Genomic DNA, 18,795 nt, shown 5'->3' on the forward strand with positions numbered 1-18,795 from the left:
ATTTTTCATGCTTTGTAAAGACTTAAAATCTCGAGTTTTTAAATATATGTAAAACCAGAAGGAGCAGATCTTTTATTGCAAATAAAAAAATAATATTTAATTTTATAATAATTTTAAACCAATAATTTAGTTAACTCAAAAATTAAAAACCGAAAAATCCAAAAAGTTACTTACTTCAACCTTTCTCCCAGTTATTAGTTTTGTTTTGGACTTGGTTTACGTTTTAGTTTTACTTTGCTATTCTAGAAAATTCCATAACAAAGAACACGCGAATAATCTAGCCAATAGGCGTTAGAATAAGAAGCTTCTGCCTTTCGCTAAGACGTTTTAATACACACGGTATGAATAATGGACGTGCAAGTTACTCTTTATATGGTTCTTGCCGCTGTGGCCTAAAGAGAGGTGCCAGAAATAAGCACTAGTTTGGTTTGTCGACCAGTTTGCAAACTATTTGAAAATACCAAATACGTTTTTCCTATCTTTTCGAATATTCGATTTGGTATTCGATCGAATTATTTGGTCTTAACAAATATTTTGCACACCCCTAAAATATATGAAAGGCTATTGATGCCGAGATATCATTGACTTTCAAGACCTAACTGTTGAAGAGATATGGTCGACACGGCGGCATCGGCGGCATTGGCATCGGCTACACTGTACGTGAAACTAATACACACAAACCCCATAGTATTTTGTGTAAAAACGCGTATTCACCGATCTATCCTTTAGAAACTTGAAAAAAGAAAAAGGAGTGTTTTGTTTTTTATCTGCTGAACAATTTCTGGCTGAACAAAACAATCCAGACATATTTAAACAATTTTACAAATTAAATAAATTTTCAAAATATCAATCCAAACTGGTTTTTGCGTCGTCCTCAACGCGCGCTATTAGCTTGCGATACTGTCGGCCTTTTCCCGCTAGAAAAATTATAATGGCTTTTTGAAAGAGAGACGTCTCTCTATACTAAAAACTCTCTGTATTTATCTTCTAGCAGTGTGGTCTTCTATTTTTTTTATGTAACAATAGAATAGATATTTTCCTTACTTTTGCAGGAATAGTGCTCGGCGTTCGGATCGGAAATTTTCTGTTCATTTCTTTTATATCCATATCCGAAAATTATCCGAATGAAAACTTATTTGTTGCATATTATATCGTATAATAGTCGAATTTTGTATGGTTAATTGAAATTTTGGCGATTATTTTATAAGTTTCCCCGTGCTCTATGAGGGAATCAAAAACAGATTTTAAACATTTTGAATTATATAACATTATTTTAAGTTATATTTTTAAGGTCATATTTAGTTATATTTAATTTATAGTTTGTTATCTCTTTATTCAACACTCCTCGACAAGTTTTTATGGAAAAGGCAAGCCCCATTTAACCAGTGGGTAGGTAACTTACAAACTCAACGTATAAGGAGTGGTTCCGAGCTTTCGGCCAGTGCCACAGAATATATATTCCGGTTGCCTTTTTAGAACACACTAAATCTAGAATTTATTTATTTATATTTAACTAAAATGACTATGTAGAGACGGTTTTGGCGTTGTACCTAATTACCAATTAAGTTTTTCCTTCCCGCGGATCATCTTACCATCTCCATTATCCCTATTTTTAAATATATGGGTTTTCCTTTCGTATATACAGAGAAAATATCCTGCTTAGTAACAAACAACCATTAAAAGAGTTTGAGTAGTCTCCTTAAAGATCCACTGTTCCTTTACCTTAATCCCGCCTAATTAACGAGTAAAGTTGTCACTTTTTCTGACTAAATGAAAAGCTAACTTCATTTTCTAGGATTAAAACAAACGCAATTGTTTACCGGCTAAATACGGAAATTTTTATGTATTTACGCAAACTTTGTTTCCAACTGAAGTTATTAGGGTATTTGAAATCAGCTGGACGCTCTCAAATTAATACCAGAGAACAACGATTAGAGCAATATTGAGATAGCTTTTATATCTATAATGTAAAGAAATATTGAGTTGAATAGCTGTAAGCCTTTGACATCTTGATAGACCGTATTTCAACAGTGTGAAGTAAAGAAAGTGGAACACTTTGAGGCTTTCTGAAATTGAATCTACAGAATAGATAATTTAATCTTTGGAATCCCAACAGAGGTTCTAGCATTATATTACATTCTTATTCAACATTTTGGATGTTGGAATTTATTAATTTACAAAAAATGTTATAAAAATTAAAAAGAAGCTTTTGAAGAAATAAGTAATAATACATTTTTTAAATAATTAAATTAAATTTATTTATATTTAGTAAATAAAAATTTTCAGTAAAAATTTAATGAAAATTATACTTTTGTTATTTAATATAAAAACAAATTCTTTAAATAGGTTACCTTGATGATGCTTTCGCGCAATAACGATTTGAAAACTTAGCTAGGTTGACCCCCCGAAAGATTATTAACCCTATTCTAGGAAGGCGTATTTTCAAAAGAGTATTTTTTTACTATCCTAATTCGAGGCCTCTATAGACCATAATTAGTGGTGTGGGAACGCTAACACTAAGGTTGATGGTTCGATTTTGATCCATGTAGGTTGAACACAGATTAATCATGATCATTAAAGCTAACAGAATCATCTTTAAGAGATAAAACAATTCTAATATATTGAGAACCAGAAGTCACTCGTACAAACAATATTCTTATAAAAAACCATTTAGAAAATTCGTTCAGAATTTCAGGTACAACCAATCATTATTTTTAATAATTCAAGTCCTACTTTCGTAAGTCAAAAGCTAATGTGGTCTTTTATCAGAATTTATAGAAACTTTGGATAATTTGAAATGAAATAATGAGGCTCCTTATGATTAAATTGAAAGCGATCCCCACCGTGTTCCAGATGCTTAAGTGTGGAAATAAGATTCATTCGGATCAATTGATCGTTTCTTTAGAAAAATAATAATAGTTTTGATTATAAGAAACGTTTCTATTATAGATCCTTTTCTTTCCTGTCATTGTTTGGTTTTAAAATTAATAACATCCGTTGATACTGCTCAGATAACTTAATTATTATATAACAAATAATACCACGTTTTATTATACATTATACATAAAATCAAACATGTACATGTATCTGTTTATGAAATGGGGTGGTTAGCACTTTCGCCTCGCAGCAAGAGGAGCCGGGTTTCATCATAGCTTGTGGAACTGGGTGAAACTTGGAAAAATACCTTCTGCGTTGAGTTTTGCAAGTTCTCCCCCCTCCGGTTAAAGGGGTGTTCCCCATAGTTATTCTGGTTTCCCTTTCAATAAAAACTTGTTGAGTGTAAGGAGTTGTTGGCTCGCGTGGCACGAAGGGCTTGCTACCACCCTCCTACGCATTGTAACCCGGCCATTTGATTTAAAGGCAATAAAAGTCGCTAGATGACTAGGGTATTAGCCTAGCTGGTTATTATAATTATATTTAGGGAAAATGACGACCCACGAGCTTCCCGGTCGAATTGCCCCCAGCACGAGCAGGAGAGAAGGAGAAACGTCATTGGCGTAGGAAGACCTTCGTTTCAGGAAACCAATGAGATACCAGAATTTTTTTATTTTTTTTTGGAAAACAAGCTTACTCTTCGAGCATGAGGGAATAAAAATTAATAAACTATTCTAAAACATTAAAATCAGAGCTCAATCTCCATCATGTGCTATTTTCTTTTGTATTTAAGGAAATGTCTTAAGCTCGCGTCTTATATTTTGCGCGCAAATGATTGACATATTAATAGCCTTTCAATGGCACATCGCTCGCTGTTTTTCATCAGATATTTATCTCTTTTTGGGTTCATCTTCTCGGACCACGTGACGGTAGCCATGGTAACCTCTAGCTTCTATTTGAGAAAGGACGCCGATAAGTACACGTGCGACTCAGTCAATCTGCCTCCTCCTACTCTGGTGTAGCGACATAGAAACTGTCCGTATTCCTCGCAAGACTATTCCCAGAAAGAGACATTTGAAAAGGAGCCCATCTGTTTCCCCAGCATTTCAGTTTCCTTCCAAATTAATCAAGTGAGTACAATTCGTTATTTTTCAATAAATTAGGTGCTTTATAATTATATCTGAAATTACCTATTGATCGTGGGTCTAATTAAAACGAAAATATGAAATTAATTCCCGAAAGATTTTCAATGTGACACCAAAATCTGAGTTAATTAAAAGTTGTAGAACTTAGTTAAAATCGTTTTTGAAAAATCATACGCGATGTAATATTTCAATTTCGATTTGAAATGTTGATTGTAAAAATTTCAACAATCCGTTCTAAAAGTTGAAATTTGTTTCACAGTATCTGTTATGTTCTTTAACGTGCTACATTAAGAAATTTTTTAACTGAGTTTTGTTAGCCGCGGGCGAACAAGGCATCGTAGAGATAAAATGTCCCCACTAGCTGACGGCTTAAACCTAAAAAGAGATTTAAAACTTTAAACATATGTTACAATAATATGTTACTAAATTTTAATATCTACTTTGTTCTACGAACTATCACCTTGATATTTTGTTTTGTGGAATCCTCTTATCTGTTGTGTTGTTACACGGTTTTTATCCACCCTGCTACCGTTTTTATTAAAAGGGATATTCAGCCTTGTGGACAGTATGGGAGAAAACAGCCAAGGGATATTACAAACCCTCAGGACTCCCTTAAAGTAGAATCAATTGCGATTGCGCGGTATCATGTTCTCTTAACACTTCGCAACTGTTTTCGTTTTAGCAGGAAGTAACACTTCGAGAGATAATAGTGCTGCGGATTCTTAGAATGATTTTACTTCAAAAGGCCAGTAAGAATAATAGCTGAAAAAAACTTGACATTTAACCCTTTAAAGTGGTTTCCTACTGAATAAACCTCCCGTGATTCCACTCTGAACACCAAGGTTGTATATTCGTTTAAACTATCCCAATATGATTTTCACGCTCATCCTAAAATTATGATCAGAAATAGGGATCATTATTCAAACCCGTTCCAATGAGTAACGCTTATCGTTTTCCAATGTTATTTTAAGGTAAACCACCCGTTGGAACGTGGTCTCGTGTAAGATAATGTTTTCATTCGAATTACAGAATACATTCCTGTATACTTGTACCGATTACCATATATTCTTTATTAACTTCATTCTTAAGCAATTTTTTCTTTTTTTCAGCTTGGGAATTTGGCATAAACGATCAAATTTTAATATGAAATTGGTAAGTTCCGGCTGTTGTTTTTGCATTTAAAAGCTGCTTTTTAATTAAATTTATGTTTATACGATTAAAACTTACAAAAAGAATTGGATTATTAAAATTCATTTCAGCAGCAATATGATATAAGTCCCAAAGGAATCCAAGATATTGGGCTTAGTTTAAATTGTAATTTATTTATATAATTCTTTTATTAATAAACTATTTTAATCGATTAATAGCGTACTAACGAAGATGGCGCGCAAAACGTTATACACTATTTCAAAGTCTTATTTCAATCAATAAAAACTATGTACATTATTAGCAAGTGTTGCCCGAAATCTGTTTAAAGACCTTTCTTTAACGGACTATGTTTACTACGGACAGATTCTAACGAACATTGACATTTATAGTCAGACTTTAACGAAGTTTGACTACTTTGGACATTTTTGGCCAAACTCATCCGTTTCGAATGTGTTTAACGAAAATAGATTTCTATGGATAGATTTCCCAAAATACTTTAAAACGTCACAGATAAATTGCAAATAAAGTATATAACAGGTAAATTAAAATTTTTGTGATGGTTTTGCTTAGATGAAAAGAATCAGCGTTTAAATTAATATTGAACATTTCAAATAAGTGTCCTATTAAACATCTTTCCGTTAGGATCGAAATGTCTTGATATGTTTAAGTCTACTGTCTACTTCTAGACTAAACACTGTTTGCATTATTAAAGTTATAAAGGTTTAGGAGCGTATTAACGATTAGGCAAACGAGGCTAAGGCTTAAGCTGACAAGTTTAGGTTGAAACATTGTACAATCATAGTTAGTTAGGCCGAAAATGTAAATATAAAATTGGTTGTCAGATAAGTGTTACATTTTTACTATGAGCCATTTCTAGAATGTCAACACATTTTGTAGTAATTCAAACTAAATAATCAGACTGAGAGCTTTCAATCAATTCCCAGATAACGTTAAGTAAATAATAATTAAAATTCATATTATCAGATTATCCGCATTTACGCCCAGATTTTATCTGATCTGTTGCAAATCCGATAGTTTAAAGCCTAGTTCCCACTTAGCGAAAAAACCAATTTTCGCGCTGAAAATTGACGCTGGCGAATAAAATTTGCGATTTTTTTCAAATTCGCCGCTAAAGTCGCGTCTCCACGGTATCTAGCAATTTTTATATTTTTTGACGTCCACACCTTGGCGATAAAAAGCTTCAGCCAATCAGAAAACGCGTTCCCTCGATCTATTCCGCTCGCGTCCGTCACTAATTAAGTTCCCACTTGGCGAATTTTCGAGACGAATAAAATTTTCACGCAACGAAAAAAGACGCGTTTTTTCGGTCACTGGGGAAGCGGTTCTCACTATAGCGCGAAAATTTAAAAACGCTGAAAACAACTCGTGCGGGTTTTTAGTAATGTTTTAGGCCTAACATATAACATCAGTTCAAAATGAACCAAATGGATGTTCATGTTGATAATTTCAATAAATAAACGATTCTATTCGTGAGATAATCACCTTTACTTCAGTATCTTGATCAAGTTGGCTGAGCCGCTTTTCTAAAGACCTAGGCTTAATAAGTGACGGACGCGAGCGGAATAGATCGAGGGAACGCGTTTTATGATTGGCTGAAGCTTTTTATCGCCAAGGTGTGGACGTCAAAAAATAGAACATTCGCTAGATACCGCGGAGACCCGACTTTAGCGGCGAATTGGAAAAAAATCGCAAATTTTATTCGCGAGCGTTAATATTCAGCGCGAAAATTGTTTTTTTTTCGCTAAGTGGGAACTAGGCTTTATGCTTAAGCCTTGAGAATACGAACCCAAACAGTAACATCAAAGCTACAGTGATTTCAGAAACAAGTAAAAGTACATTTCTATTCTGGAAAATGCTGGTTTGATTTATTCATAGCTACAGAAAATTTTCATTTTCCGTTTTCATAAATTTTTTGGAAAAAAATAATATACTTCGAGGTTTCTCTTTTCCCAAAAATAAGAAAAAACAATTCTGAGTTTTCTAAAAATTTTCTTGTCTGATTATATTGCGAGATCGTAGTCACTTACGTAATCAGGTGAATAAATGATAGTAATTAAGTAATTGGAAATTTCCAAAACATTTTGAGAAATCAAAGAATATCATGAGGGGCAGCTCATTTCGATGATTAAGTTTGCAACCATGGTCGATTAAATCCGATTATATCAAGATTACGATGATTATATCACCATTTAATCACGATTAAATCCCTTTTATATAAAGTTTGTGATCAAGTCGATTAAGAGGATTAAAAAATGTTCATGATTAACCCGATTAAATCTCGATTAAGACGTTTAAATCACGATTAACATTATTTTATCAAAATTAAGCTGATTAAACACGATTGAAAATAAACATATTACAAAAATTACATCGTTATTAAATTCATTAATCACGATCTAACATTTAATCACAATTTGATCGTGATTAAACAAAGTAGCTTGTGATTAAATCAAGTTAAAAAAGATTAACTTAAGACTAAAACGATTAAATCGAGAATAAAAAGATTAAATCAAGATTTAAAAGATAAAATCGAGATTATAAAGATAAAATCGAGATTAAATTGATTAAATCAAGATAAAAAAAGATTAAATCAAGATAAAAAAAAGATTAAATCAAGATAAAAAAAGATTAAATCAAGATTAAAAAAATTAAATGGAGATTAAAAAGATTAATTCGAGATTAAAATGATTAAATCGATAATTAAAAGATGAAGTCGAGATTAAAAAGATTAAAAATGTTAAATTAAGATTAAAAGATTAAATCAAGGTCACAAGATAAAATAAAGATTAAAAAGATTAAATGAAGATTAAATAGATTAAATTAAGATTAAAAGATTAAATCAAGATTAAGAAGATTAAATCAAGATAAAAAGATTAAATTGTAATTAAATCGAATTCAAACTTTAATCGCGTTTAGCACGATTTAGTACATTTAATCCGATTAAATCTGATTAAGTATGCCCCTCGGAAAATCACAAAACAAAGTTAGAAATTAGTGGAAAACTGATAACCCGTAATCAAGATAACATCATTTTTACGAGTGACTAAAAATTCGTAATAATGCTAATGGAATGTTTGTAGTAACGTAGCCGTCTTGTTTCAATAGAGCTTTTACGTCACTGTCTCTTACTTTTTCAAGTCTACGAGCGCGTGCTAAAGTCTCGAGGAATTTCAAATTTTTAAAATTTTGCGATGTTTCATAAAATAACAATAAGTTTGACCCAACTAATTTTCGTTGTTATTCCAATTCGGACATGAACGGGGGTTTCAGTACAGAAAAAAGGTTCTGTAAGCATTAAAACAATAGGCGATTATATAACTTGTACTTTACTACTAAAATCTCTAAAGCATGACACTCTGTATTCCTGCTGTTTTCAATTTATTTCGCGAAACATTTATTGCCAAATAAATGAAGGGTATTTTTTTAGTTCTGTTTTATACGGGGATACGTTTGGGATTTAAAATTAATAATTCATTCCGAGAATCTTCGTGAACTTTGAGATAAATCCCTCCGGATAAAATCCATTTTTTATTCCAAAGCCAATTATACGAAATCAGTTCGAGTTTCGCTGGCTGCTGGTACAGGCTCGTTTATCTCTATTCGCAGATGGTTTCGCCCTCGGTGCTGGGCGCCGCCACCGGAGTTGGAATGGCTTTGCTCATAGGCATCTCTCTCGTCATTTACCGCTACTACGCCCGGGATCGTAAACAGGCCGCCGAAGACGCGTACTTCGCCGCCTACCGGGAGCGCAAGGAAGCCGCCAGTCTCAGGGGTGGAAAGGTAGATGGGGAAGAGCAACGTGGAAGGGCCAAAGAAGGAGGAGAGGCGACGGATGGTGTCGTCGCAGCCTCCAGATATCCGCAACAGGCGCGAGGCGGCGGCGGTGGCGGGAAACTCGTAGTTCTGGCCGATTCGGCGACACAAGTAATGGCGAGCCCACCGCAACAGGTGAGTGAGTTAGCCCGCTCCCTTGATTTATGAACGTCTCGCTCCCTCGTTTCACGCCGTGCACATTCTTTCTCTCTTTGCACATCCTCTTTTCCTAAAGTGTTCTTTATTGTCTGTCTTCTTCCGTTATTTCGACATTATTTCGTTGCCCAAAGATTTAGAGCCGGATTGAACGGGCTAACTGACGCCGTTCTCCGCAAATTGCAAGTGACGTAGGCTCCCATTTCGCGATGGACGTCTTAATTCCCGCTCATTTGTTAGAAATTTGATGGGAGGAGGGTCCGTCAATATTATTGCGCGTATTGTTTATGAAACAGGTTTTGCACATTATGAAAATGGATTTTTACGATTTTAGGGACCTATTTTTGTCTTGATTTTAGGATTTCTAAATTAAATTCGGGATATGTAAAATCTTATTTCTGCGGAATGAATAGGATTTCGAGGAATGTCTGTTTCTCCAGGTCTTTGACCCGCAAAGATTTCAATTTCATAAATGTTTTACCTTTTTAAATATTTGCATTATTTAATGAAATTAAATCATGCAAAAATTTTACGGTCAGGCAATTCCGTTTGTATAATATATTTCTGTAGTAACTTATTTATATCAATTCAATATTAAGTCGTTTGAACATCAAATTGCTTTAAACCAAACGAATATATCTGAAATTATTCACGTCAATTTTGCAACCAACGCTTAGACAGATTCTAGATGATCAAGTCATTTGATTTTCAATTATTTATGAAATGTGTATGCAAATGAAATTTCATATTCAACCTGTAAAAGCGATAGGTTGAGATGCGTTATGGATTTTTGACGTTCCAGGTGATGGGTTATTAAGAAAACCTTTAATCTCCTCTTGTATTTGTATTCAAAAATAAGTTGGGTCTTTGAACTCCCAAAACATAACATTTTGAAACGCCTTTCAGCGATATATTGATTTATTCTAGGGATCGAGGTCATAACCCAAACTGATTCTCGCATTCCAGAGAATCAAGCAGGCGCTCTTTTAGAGAAATTCCTATCTTGCAAAACCATGTAAAAATTTCTGTTGAATTTACTTGTATCAAGTACGCGCTATTTAAGAGAAATTTATATCATGTAAAGGTGTAAAAATTGTACTTAGGTCACAAAGCTATAAATAATATAATATTTCAGGGACCGACAGCGCAAAGGGAAAATCTAGAACCGACAAGTTATTCATTGCCATGTAAAACTCAGATTCAGTTATCTTTGACCAAAATTGGAAGAATTAATAATGGTAATTTTCACAAATACCTAATTTTCTTAATTTCTGACAATAGTTTTGGTTATTACGGTAACGGGAATATTAAAACTAAAATTAGTAATTTTTATAATATAAACTATTACTGACAAGGAGAGCACCCGAGGTGTTTATTGCCGATTTTGTTCAAAGCTGGGCGTAATGTAGTCCTATATAAGATATGAAAATTCCCAAAAGGAGACGTTGCACTACCCATTCGATTTGCCATGGCAACCGAAAATCGTTTTGACCACTTAAATCAAAAATTAGATTTTTTCCTTATTTTACCCAAAAATTTTTACAATTTTACCCTTTAAATGTTCCAATTTACCCAAATTTGATGAAATTTACCTAAATGTGGTCAAAATTACCCATTTAGTCATTTTAATTTTTTTTTAATTTTCGTAGGTGAAACCGAGAAAATCTCATGCTTTTTTAAATGGAGTTTTTTTGCGTTTTAAGTGGTCAAAAACATTTTCGGTTGCCATGGTTAATTGAATGGGTAGTGTAACATCTCCTTTTGGGAAATTTCATATCTCATATAGGTTTACATAATTACGCAATAAACACCTCGGGTACTCTCCTTGTGAGTAAAATTAAATTGTATATTATATAAAATCACAAATTAATACGAATTTAACGTATATAATAACGAATTTATAAAAAAAAAATATTTTTCTAATATAAAAATATTTTTGAATAACTTATCGCATTTATTTCAAGAGAAGGAGCGATAGACCTAAAATTAAAATGGAGCTGGAATGGGGTGGGGCGTCGGCATAACAACAAACGATCTGAGCTGAAAGCTTGTAAAAGCTGTAGTTCCAAGTTCTTACGTAACGTAAGAATCGACGAGCTCCTTACAATTTAAAAGACCCCTTATATTATTACCTCTCCGAGGGGACTTTGTACCCTAGGAGGGGTTATACAACCACAATGTCTGTCTGTCTGTCTGTGGATGGGTCTGTCTGTCAGGCCTGCGAACGCGTTCGCATTTTCGAGGCAAAAGGTAATCACTGCGTACCCAGTTTCTTAGAATCAGGGAAAAGGTTTTTCCAAAAGCGCCCTCTTTTTGTCATTGGGTGTAGTATAATCTTTTAATCGGCCGGGATTCGGACCCGAGCCATGTAGCACCACAGGTGAGCGTTCTACCACAGAACCACGGATACAGTTACGCTTCACTGAAAATTAAAAACTCTTCCGAGGAGAGGTATATTTTGGCTTGCCAACTTGCTTTTAATTACGTTACAAATACTCGGACTCAAAGAAAAAAATATTACTACAAATCTATAGACTACTAAATAACAATCAAAATAAAGTTTAATTTTTTATTGATTTACATCTAGCAAACTAATCATACTAATATAAACAAGAAAAACAAAAGTACCTTTAAATAAATGAGAGTTTAGTTTCAGGTATAGAATTATAACATATGTCGTTAAATATTTCAGTAACCCCTCCTCTAATAAGATTTCGAAGCCACTCCTCCGTTCGTGCCTTGCGCTATTTGGATAAGGTCTCTTAAAGAGAAGACGTATAAAAATATGTAACAAAGGTAATAAAAATATATATATTTTTTTCTGGTAGAATCCTTAAAAGGTTTCAATATAAAGAAAGTAATTAAAAAGAACTACAATATCTCTTATACTTTTATAAATTGCTAATTTAATATTTATTGAAATTGAAGACACATTTCTATTAAAAAAGCATTATTTTCAATAAAATGTTTACGATGCCATTACTGAAGAACTTGTGCTTGAAATACTAAGAAATTTTCAACATAGATTTTGTAGAAGAGGCTTTACAAATTTTTAGATTTGAAGTTTATTTTCGGATGAGTTCCAATTTTCCCTTTAAAAAAAATTGTAAGATGGTAGAATGGAAAAAATAGGTAGGGTAGTCTTTCTATTCTACATAAAACATTTTGATTTTCAGATTTCCATATGCAATCCTGTGCTAGTTTGTCAATTTTAGTGCTTTCTAAAGGTTATCTGTTCAGCTTATTCAGGTTATAATTACCATATATCTTTAATTAATTAGTTATTCAGATCGGGGTTATTTATATAATTCCCTCTCCCCGAAATCTGCGCTCACCAGACTGAGTTAGCTTATTTAATAATCTGCTTTGCGTTTTGGCCATATCAACTGATCTGATAATATCAGGACTTAAATGCAGATTATCTCAATTATTTCATCGGATGAGATATCGCATATTTATCTGATAATCGGTTGCATTATGTAGAATGAATGCTCTACGACCTTATTTTCAAGATTTAGATTGGCGCCGTAGGGCCCACCATTTTGAGTCAGTATAAGGATTCTGTGGGGTGAGGCTAGTCATGCTTTTCCCATAATAAAATAAAATTCTTAGACAAAATTTGTCTTCATTTTGTTAATCTATTCCTCGAAGCGTTTTTCTGCGACATCTTAGCTCTATAGCTGCACCGTAGAAGAATTAAAGGGATTTAGTTACTAGATAATAATTCAAAATTGGACAATATTTCATATTAACAACAACAAAACCTTTTCTAATATTCGCGTTATTTTTTCATAATATTTCTAGCGATATTAACTCGCGTTCATTTTGTATAAAACCTTGTCAGCGGCTTCACGTTACTTTTACCCGTACTTAAAGTGAAACATATTTTTATATTAGTCTGTATAATATATTTGAACTAGAGAAGCTGATAGAAAGGTACAAAGTTGCCCTAGGAAGAAAATCCACATTACAAAAGCGCGTTGGAAAAAGCAATAACGTTTTGGGGCACGCAGTTGGGAGGAGGGTATCTTTTTCCTGGGAATTGGGCAGTCTTCGTTCCTTGAAAAGCGAGGGCTCTGAGAGTTCGCTATCTGTCAATAGCGGGTAAGAGACGAGCGTCCGGAGTTCGTTCTCTATTCTGTGCCGAGCGCGCGCGCTAATAGAAATACTCCCTTCGAGACGTCGGGGGTAGTCATGGAAACACGATCCCAGATCGATCCTCGGGAGCAGCGCCTATGAAGTCTCTCCGTGAAGGTCCATTAAGCTTGTCAGGTTGCAAACGAGAAAACGAAGGCGCTTCCGCTTTGCATTCGGCTTCGTTGGAGAACGTTATAATTAGATAAATGGCATTTGGTCTCCGTAGCGAGCGATCTCGTTATTGAAATCCTCAAAATATCTCGCTGGCGATATTTGTTAAACTTAGCTCGAGGCACAAAAGAGATACCCGCCTGATTTGATATTTTTAGGCGGGACGTGCTTAAATACCATTAAGTGTGCAATTTATTGGTGCCCAATTATTTGTTCATATCCCCACGCTGTTCTACCAAACAATAAGTTTATATTAAATTTAAGTTAAAAGGAACCACCTATGGACTGCATTATAAAGGATGATAAAATTGGCGAATAAGTAGATAAGTCCATAATGAAAAGGGATAATAAAGCTAAACCCTAAACAAATTTGAAGAAATTTAAAAACTTACTAATAGCTCGTACCGATAGGTCTTCGAGCAAACAAAAACGCGAAACTCGGACCAAATAGATCTTCGAGTGAATAATTAAATACGAGCTATTAGTAAGTTTTTAAATGTCTTCAAATTTGTTTAGGGTTTAGCTTTATTATCTCTTTTCATTATGGACTTATCTACTTATTCGCCAATTTTATCATCCTTTATTAAATTTATGTTGGTCGCAATAACAAGACAATTGTTCACGCGTTGGCTAACGACTGGCTACCTGCAATGGTGTATTATTTTTATTATCGTCTACTTAACTGTTTCTTGTATGAAGAAATTTGGTGTAGCTTGTCAAAATTATTTATGTCCGCTCTTTCGATAATAAAATAGTAAGTGGACGACAATGGATCAAAGGCTTGAATGTTCTCGCGTCAGTGACGTAACGGAATAGCTTAACTCCGATGGTTGAATATCAAAAAGTATATCTCAAACAAATTGTTCACCCAAAAATCGGTCACGTAACCGAAAAAAGTTTGTCAACAATTAAGTGTGTCAACGTTTACTGTTCACACTGGTTAATTTACTACCAATTTACTGAACAAGGTTGGATAGTCTTAACGCACCTTAAATATTAACTACTTTATTGGTTAGAGCAAGTTGGATGTAATTCTTATTATTATAATATTAAAACTTGTAGAGGTTAAAGGCCTAGGATTTCTTCTGCCAGTTTTCCTGTAAGTTTTCTTCCCGCCTCGCAAATATCCTGGTGGTAGGCCATCGTGTTCTGCGGCTGGCCTACCACCAGGATATTTGCGCGGCGGGAAGAAAACTTACATGTTGTCAGAATTTATAGCCCGCTGTACCGGTAAATCAAAAAACCACACCAGCGGAGGCCTATCAAGAAGAAAACTTACAGGAAAACTGTGGGAGAAGGAATCCTAGGCCTTTAACGGTAATAGTTAGCGTAGGGAGTTGTTGGCTCACGTGGCATGAAGGGCTTGCCACCACCATAATACGCATTTTAACCCGTCCACCTGTTTATGGCATTTAAAGTCGCTAGATGACTTGGGCCTAAGGTGGGGCCTCGGGTATAATAGCCCTAGCTGATTATTATACCACATGTTTAATTATATTACACGTTGAGACGAAAAGACCACATACAGTGTCTTTATTGAAGGCTGTGTCAACCCCTTGAAACATAATTATCATTCCACCAAGTTTCATAAATAGTCACTATCGCAACTTAAGGCAATAAAACTCGAGAAATAGTGAGTGTAGGGAGCTGTTAGCTCGATCGCGTGGCATGCAGGGCTTGCCACCACCCTCCTCAGGGCCGGATTAAGACTTTATGGGGCCCTAGGCCCAAGTTAATTTTGGTGCCCCCTTTCAAAAGCGAGCTAGGCGCTTCCTCAATTTATAATTGAGAAATGGAAGGAAAATTCATTTTGCTGCCAGATTTAATGTGTCGTCAGGGGCTGGATGGCAGTCCGTCCGAGAATGTGACAATCAAACGTTTTTCGTTCATAACTTCATAGGGGCGGACGCATTTACTAAAAATACTCCGGAAAATATTTTGTGGAAAGCAAAGGATTAAAGTTTTGTACTTTTATTTTTTTCGACCCTCTTGGTGCCCCTTGTAGGCTTGGTGCCCTAGGCCCAGGCCTATTCACCTATTGGTTAATCCGGCCCTGACTCTCCTACGCATTGTAACCAGGCCACCTGAATTAAAGGCTTCAAAAGTCGCTTGATGACTTAGGCCTAAGGTGGTGCCAAGGGTATTAGCCTAGCTGATAAATATTTTTTATGTATTTAAATAGTGACAAACATTTGGTTTCTTAAAAAGGAAAAAAAAAAATATAACTAGAAACAAAAATTAAAAACTTACCAACCAAATGAATTTTTGCACTTTTTAAAAAGGGAAAATAAATTTTATATTAATGATAAGGTCATCACCTCCAAGAAAGGGGCTCGACATTTGTAAATTTTGCGTTCGGGATTTTAAATCTCAAATTGATTTCAGAAATCAGTAGTGGATTTTGAGATTTCAGAGCACAATTTTCTTGTTTAGTCCTGGTTTTTTTTGGACTGATTTTGAGATTTTTGGAACTGATTTCAAAATAACTAAAATCATTTGTCTTTAGTGTACGGGATTTGAACAACGCTACTGCCCACATTGCTCATTCAAAAACCATTTCTGTTCAGACGTAAATAACGTTTCATGGTAATCGGCATTTTCTAAACTGATTTTGGGAATACATAATTTATAATAAATGATATTCGCTGTCCATAATACTCTCAAGGCAAGGGTGCATTAGTTTACTTACCAGTGGTGGCGCTAGGGGTAGGCCAGGTAGGCCACTGCCTACCTTAAAATTTCGAGGGGCCCCAAAATCACCCTATAAGGGGCCCCAAATTGATCTAGAAAGGGTCTCAAAATTGTCCCAAGAGGTAAAATTATTTATAAATAACAATGAAACAAATGTCAATAATGTATTTAGAAATTTTGGAGGTATATCCTAGTAAATAAAACCAGTTCTGTTATATTTGGGCTCGTTTTACTGTTGTTAGACCTTTTTTGTTGGTCATGTACATCACTACTTTATTTTAATGTAGGATTTCGTTGAGAAAAGGGGGTTCCCGGGTCGGGGGCCCATTTATTTGGTTTGCCTACCCTCGCGAAAATTCCTGGCGCCGCCACTGTTACTTACGAGTAAAGAATCAACTAAAAAGGATAAGCAATCGAAATATACGGAAAACGCTTTCGGGGAAATAGGTGATTATGAAAAATATCGGTGGTCACGTGATTTGGTTAAGTACTACCAAGTTGAAAGTATCAAAATTGGCCCTTATTGTAAATTCGTCTGGCTAGTTGGGCAAGGGTTAGCGAGATTTCTATTATTTCATTGTTCAATCGAAAGGATTTTTCGTTTTTCGTTTTGAGAGAAGTTTGCAAAGTCGTTAAATTAAGGTAATTGATTTATTAAATGAAATATTTTTAAATTCTATCCATATAGATTTTAATTCATTTTCAGGAATAATGGAAACATGTATGTAAATATAACCTTGTGTCTTCTATTAAAATTGGGCTTGTTTCTTTATCAATACTTGGTCTAGAACTATAAGAAATAAAAAAAATATATAATAAATTTGTTAACTTTATGTATTTTTAATAATTTTAGAAAAATACTAACTTTTCAAACAATCAATCCATGGTTGGTGCTTTTCACTAAACGCGGACGACCGCGGGCCTCGGTAGGTGCAGACGAATTTAAGCAGCCGACGCTTTGTCAAAAAATAACCAACTCCCGTGAGCCTCTGCGCGCAATTCTTTTTCATAATCACCTATTAATATTAAACCAAATTATTTGATGAATCCCAGCAACGGGTGAAATGGTGAAAATGAGTCCAAACTAAAAGATTATTCATAACATCAAATCTGTTTCATGGTAGAAGGAGTGCCCTTCTTAAATATTTCACTGACTAATGTTATTACCCCAACATCTTTCTGTTCGATATAAAACTCTAAATTGCAAGGATAAATGTATTAAAAACTTAAGGAATTAAAAATTGAAACCAGATGATAAAACTAGTCAATGCCTGCAATTTGATTATCCTTAAGTTCTCATAAAATGGTGTAAGAGGCCATGCTTATAATTTCAGCCACTTAATGGGTTATTTTTTATTTTCCTTATTCTCAGATCCCTTCGTTAAGTCAATCAATGTAAGTTTGGATTGGGACACTTTCTAAAACGATACGTATTTAGCTATATTCCGCTCCGCAACTTTCTGAACATTGGTCATAGAAGACCCCATCTCCTAAAGAGAGTAAAGGTAATTGGTTAATTTGACCTGTTACGGCATTTACCTTAATACCTAAGGACGGTATAGCTCATGAGTAGCCGAAATAAGTAATAATGCGGCCTCAGTACTAAACACTTTCCCTCCGGGCGCCTCCCTCGGTGATTGTTTGTACTCCCTGCTCTAAGTTCGTGTGGGTGTGTGTTTTTTTATTATTATTATTTTTGTACTATATAATTTAACTACTTCAATAAAATTATAAGTAATAGTTGGGATAGTTATTCGATTTTCTACTTCTAGTAACCGAAATACCTACAAACTGTTGGCATTTCCTTGAATTACCCTTTTCTAGAGATCGATTTTAAGAGACGTTGAAGTACACGCCGGTAATAAGCCACACCGAACAGCCTGGAATATCGGACGTACAGTGTTGTAGAGCAGTCTATTGATACGTCTGCAGCGAATAATACTATTGATCGACTATTTTGCATGAGATAAATATCACCACGTTCCTCGGAGATGCGTCAGATTTTTTGGTTCATTTAGTAGCAAAGCGCGATCTAGCGATTAAATTCGGCTTTAGCATCGCTGCTGAAAGTTGTAAACAGTCGGTTTACCAATATGAAATATGATTGCTTCTTTTTTTAATATCAGCGCGAAGCAATATCGTTTTTAGCCCCAGTTCGTGTTTCCGGGATCGCACAGGTTGCTCCAATTCCGAGCCCACACGTATTACGTTACTCGCTTCTTTCTGAGAACCCCACAAGGGGGGGGGGTGTCTTACGTTTTCCCTCCCTGCACCTCTACGGTGAGATGGCGGACAGTGCCCTGGCGGTCGCCGAGAAAGAACGTGCACGCTTAAGGCGAGAAATAGGCGTCCTCGTCGGATATTTTCGGTAAAATGGGAACCGAAGACGTCCCTCGTCGATGCTAACGCGTTTTGAAAAGGCAAACTTGGAATCCTTCGCTGACACTTTTGGCAAAGACGGCGTGTGTTTTCGCTGGTAAAATGTCTTTCGCCGATCATTCGGCTCTGGGAAAGTGGAAAGAAGTGGTGCTACGGGTAAGCCTTGGCCATTTCCTATAGACTTTTGCGTCGTATACGGAAAATTACCCGTCTTATCCGGATGTTTCATAAAAACGGAGCGCTAAATCCTGTTTTAACT

General features: G+C 35.0%; 1 protein-coding gene across 1 annotated transcript in view; it reads left to right on the forward strand.

Moving 5' to 3' along the window:
• Positions 1–3,931: 3,931 nt before the first annotated feature.
• Positions 3,932–18,795, forward strand: part of LOC149958994 (uncharacterized) — a 48,316-nt gene continuing 33,452 nt past the window's right edge. Inside the window, exons 1-3 of the mRNA XM_090165114.1 lie at positions 3,932–4,004; positions 5,129–5,171; positions 8,796–9,137. Coding sequence (XP_090021240.1) covers positions 5,163–5,171; positions 8,796–9,137 — 351 coding nt within the window. The 5' untranslated portion in view covers positions 3,932–4,004; positions 5,129–5,162. The remainder of the gene's footprint in view (positions 4,005–5,128; positions 5,172–8,795; positions 9,138–18,795) is intronic.

The sequence above is a fragment of the Leiobunum rupestre genome, chromosome 2 (assembly GCF_980474605.1).
Source record: "Leiobunum rupestre chromosome 2, qqLeiRupe1.1.hap1, whole genome shotgun sequence".
Taxonomy (NCBI): Eukaryota; Metazoa; Arthropoda; class Arachnida; order Opiliones; family Sclerosomatidae; genus Leiobunum; species Leiobunum rupestre.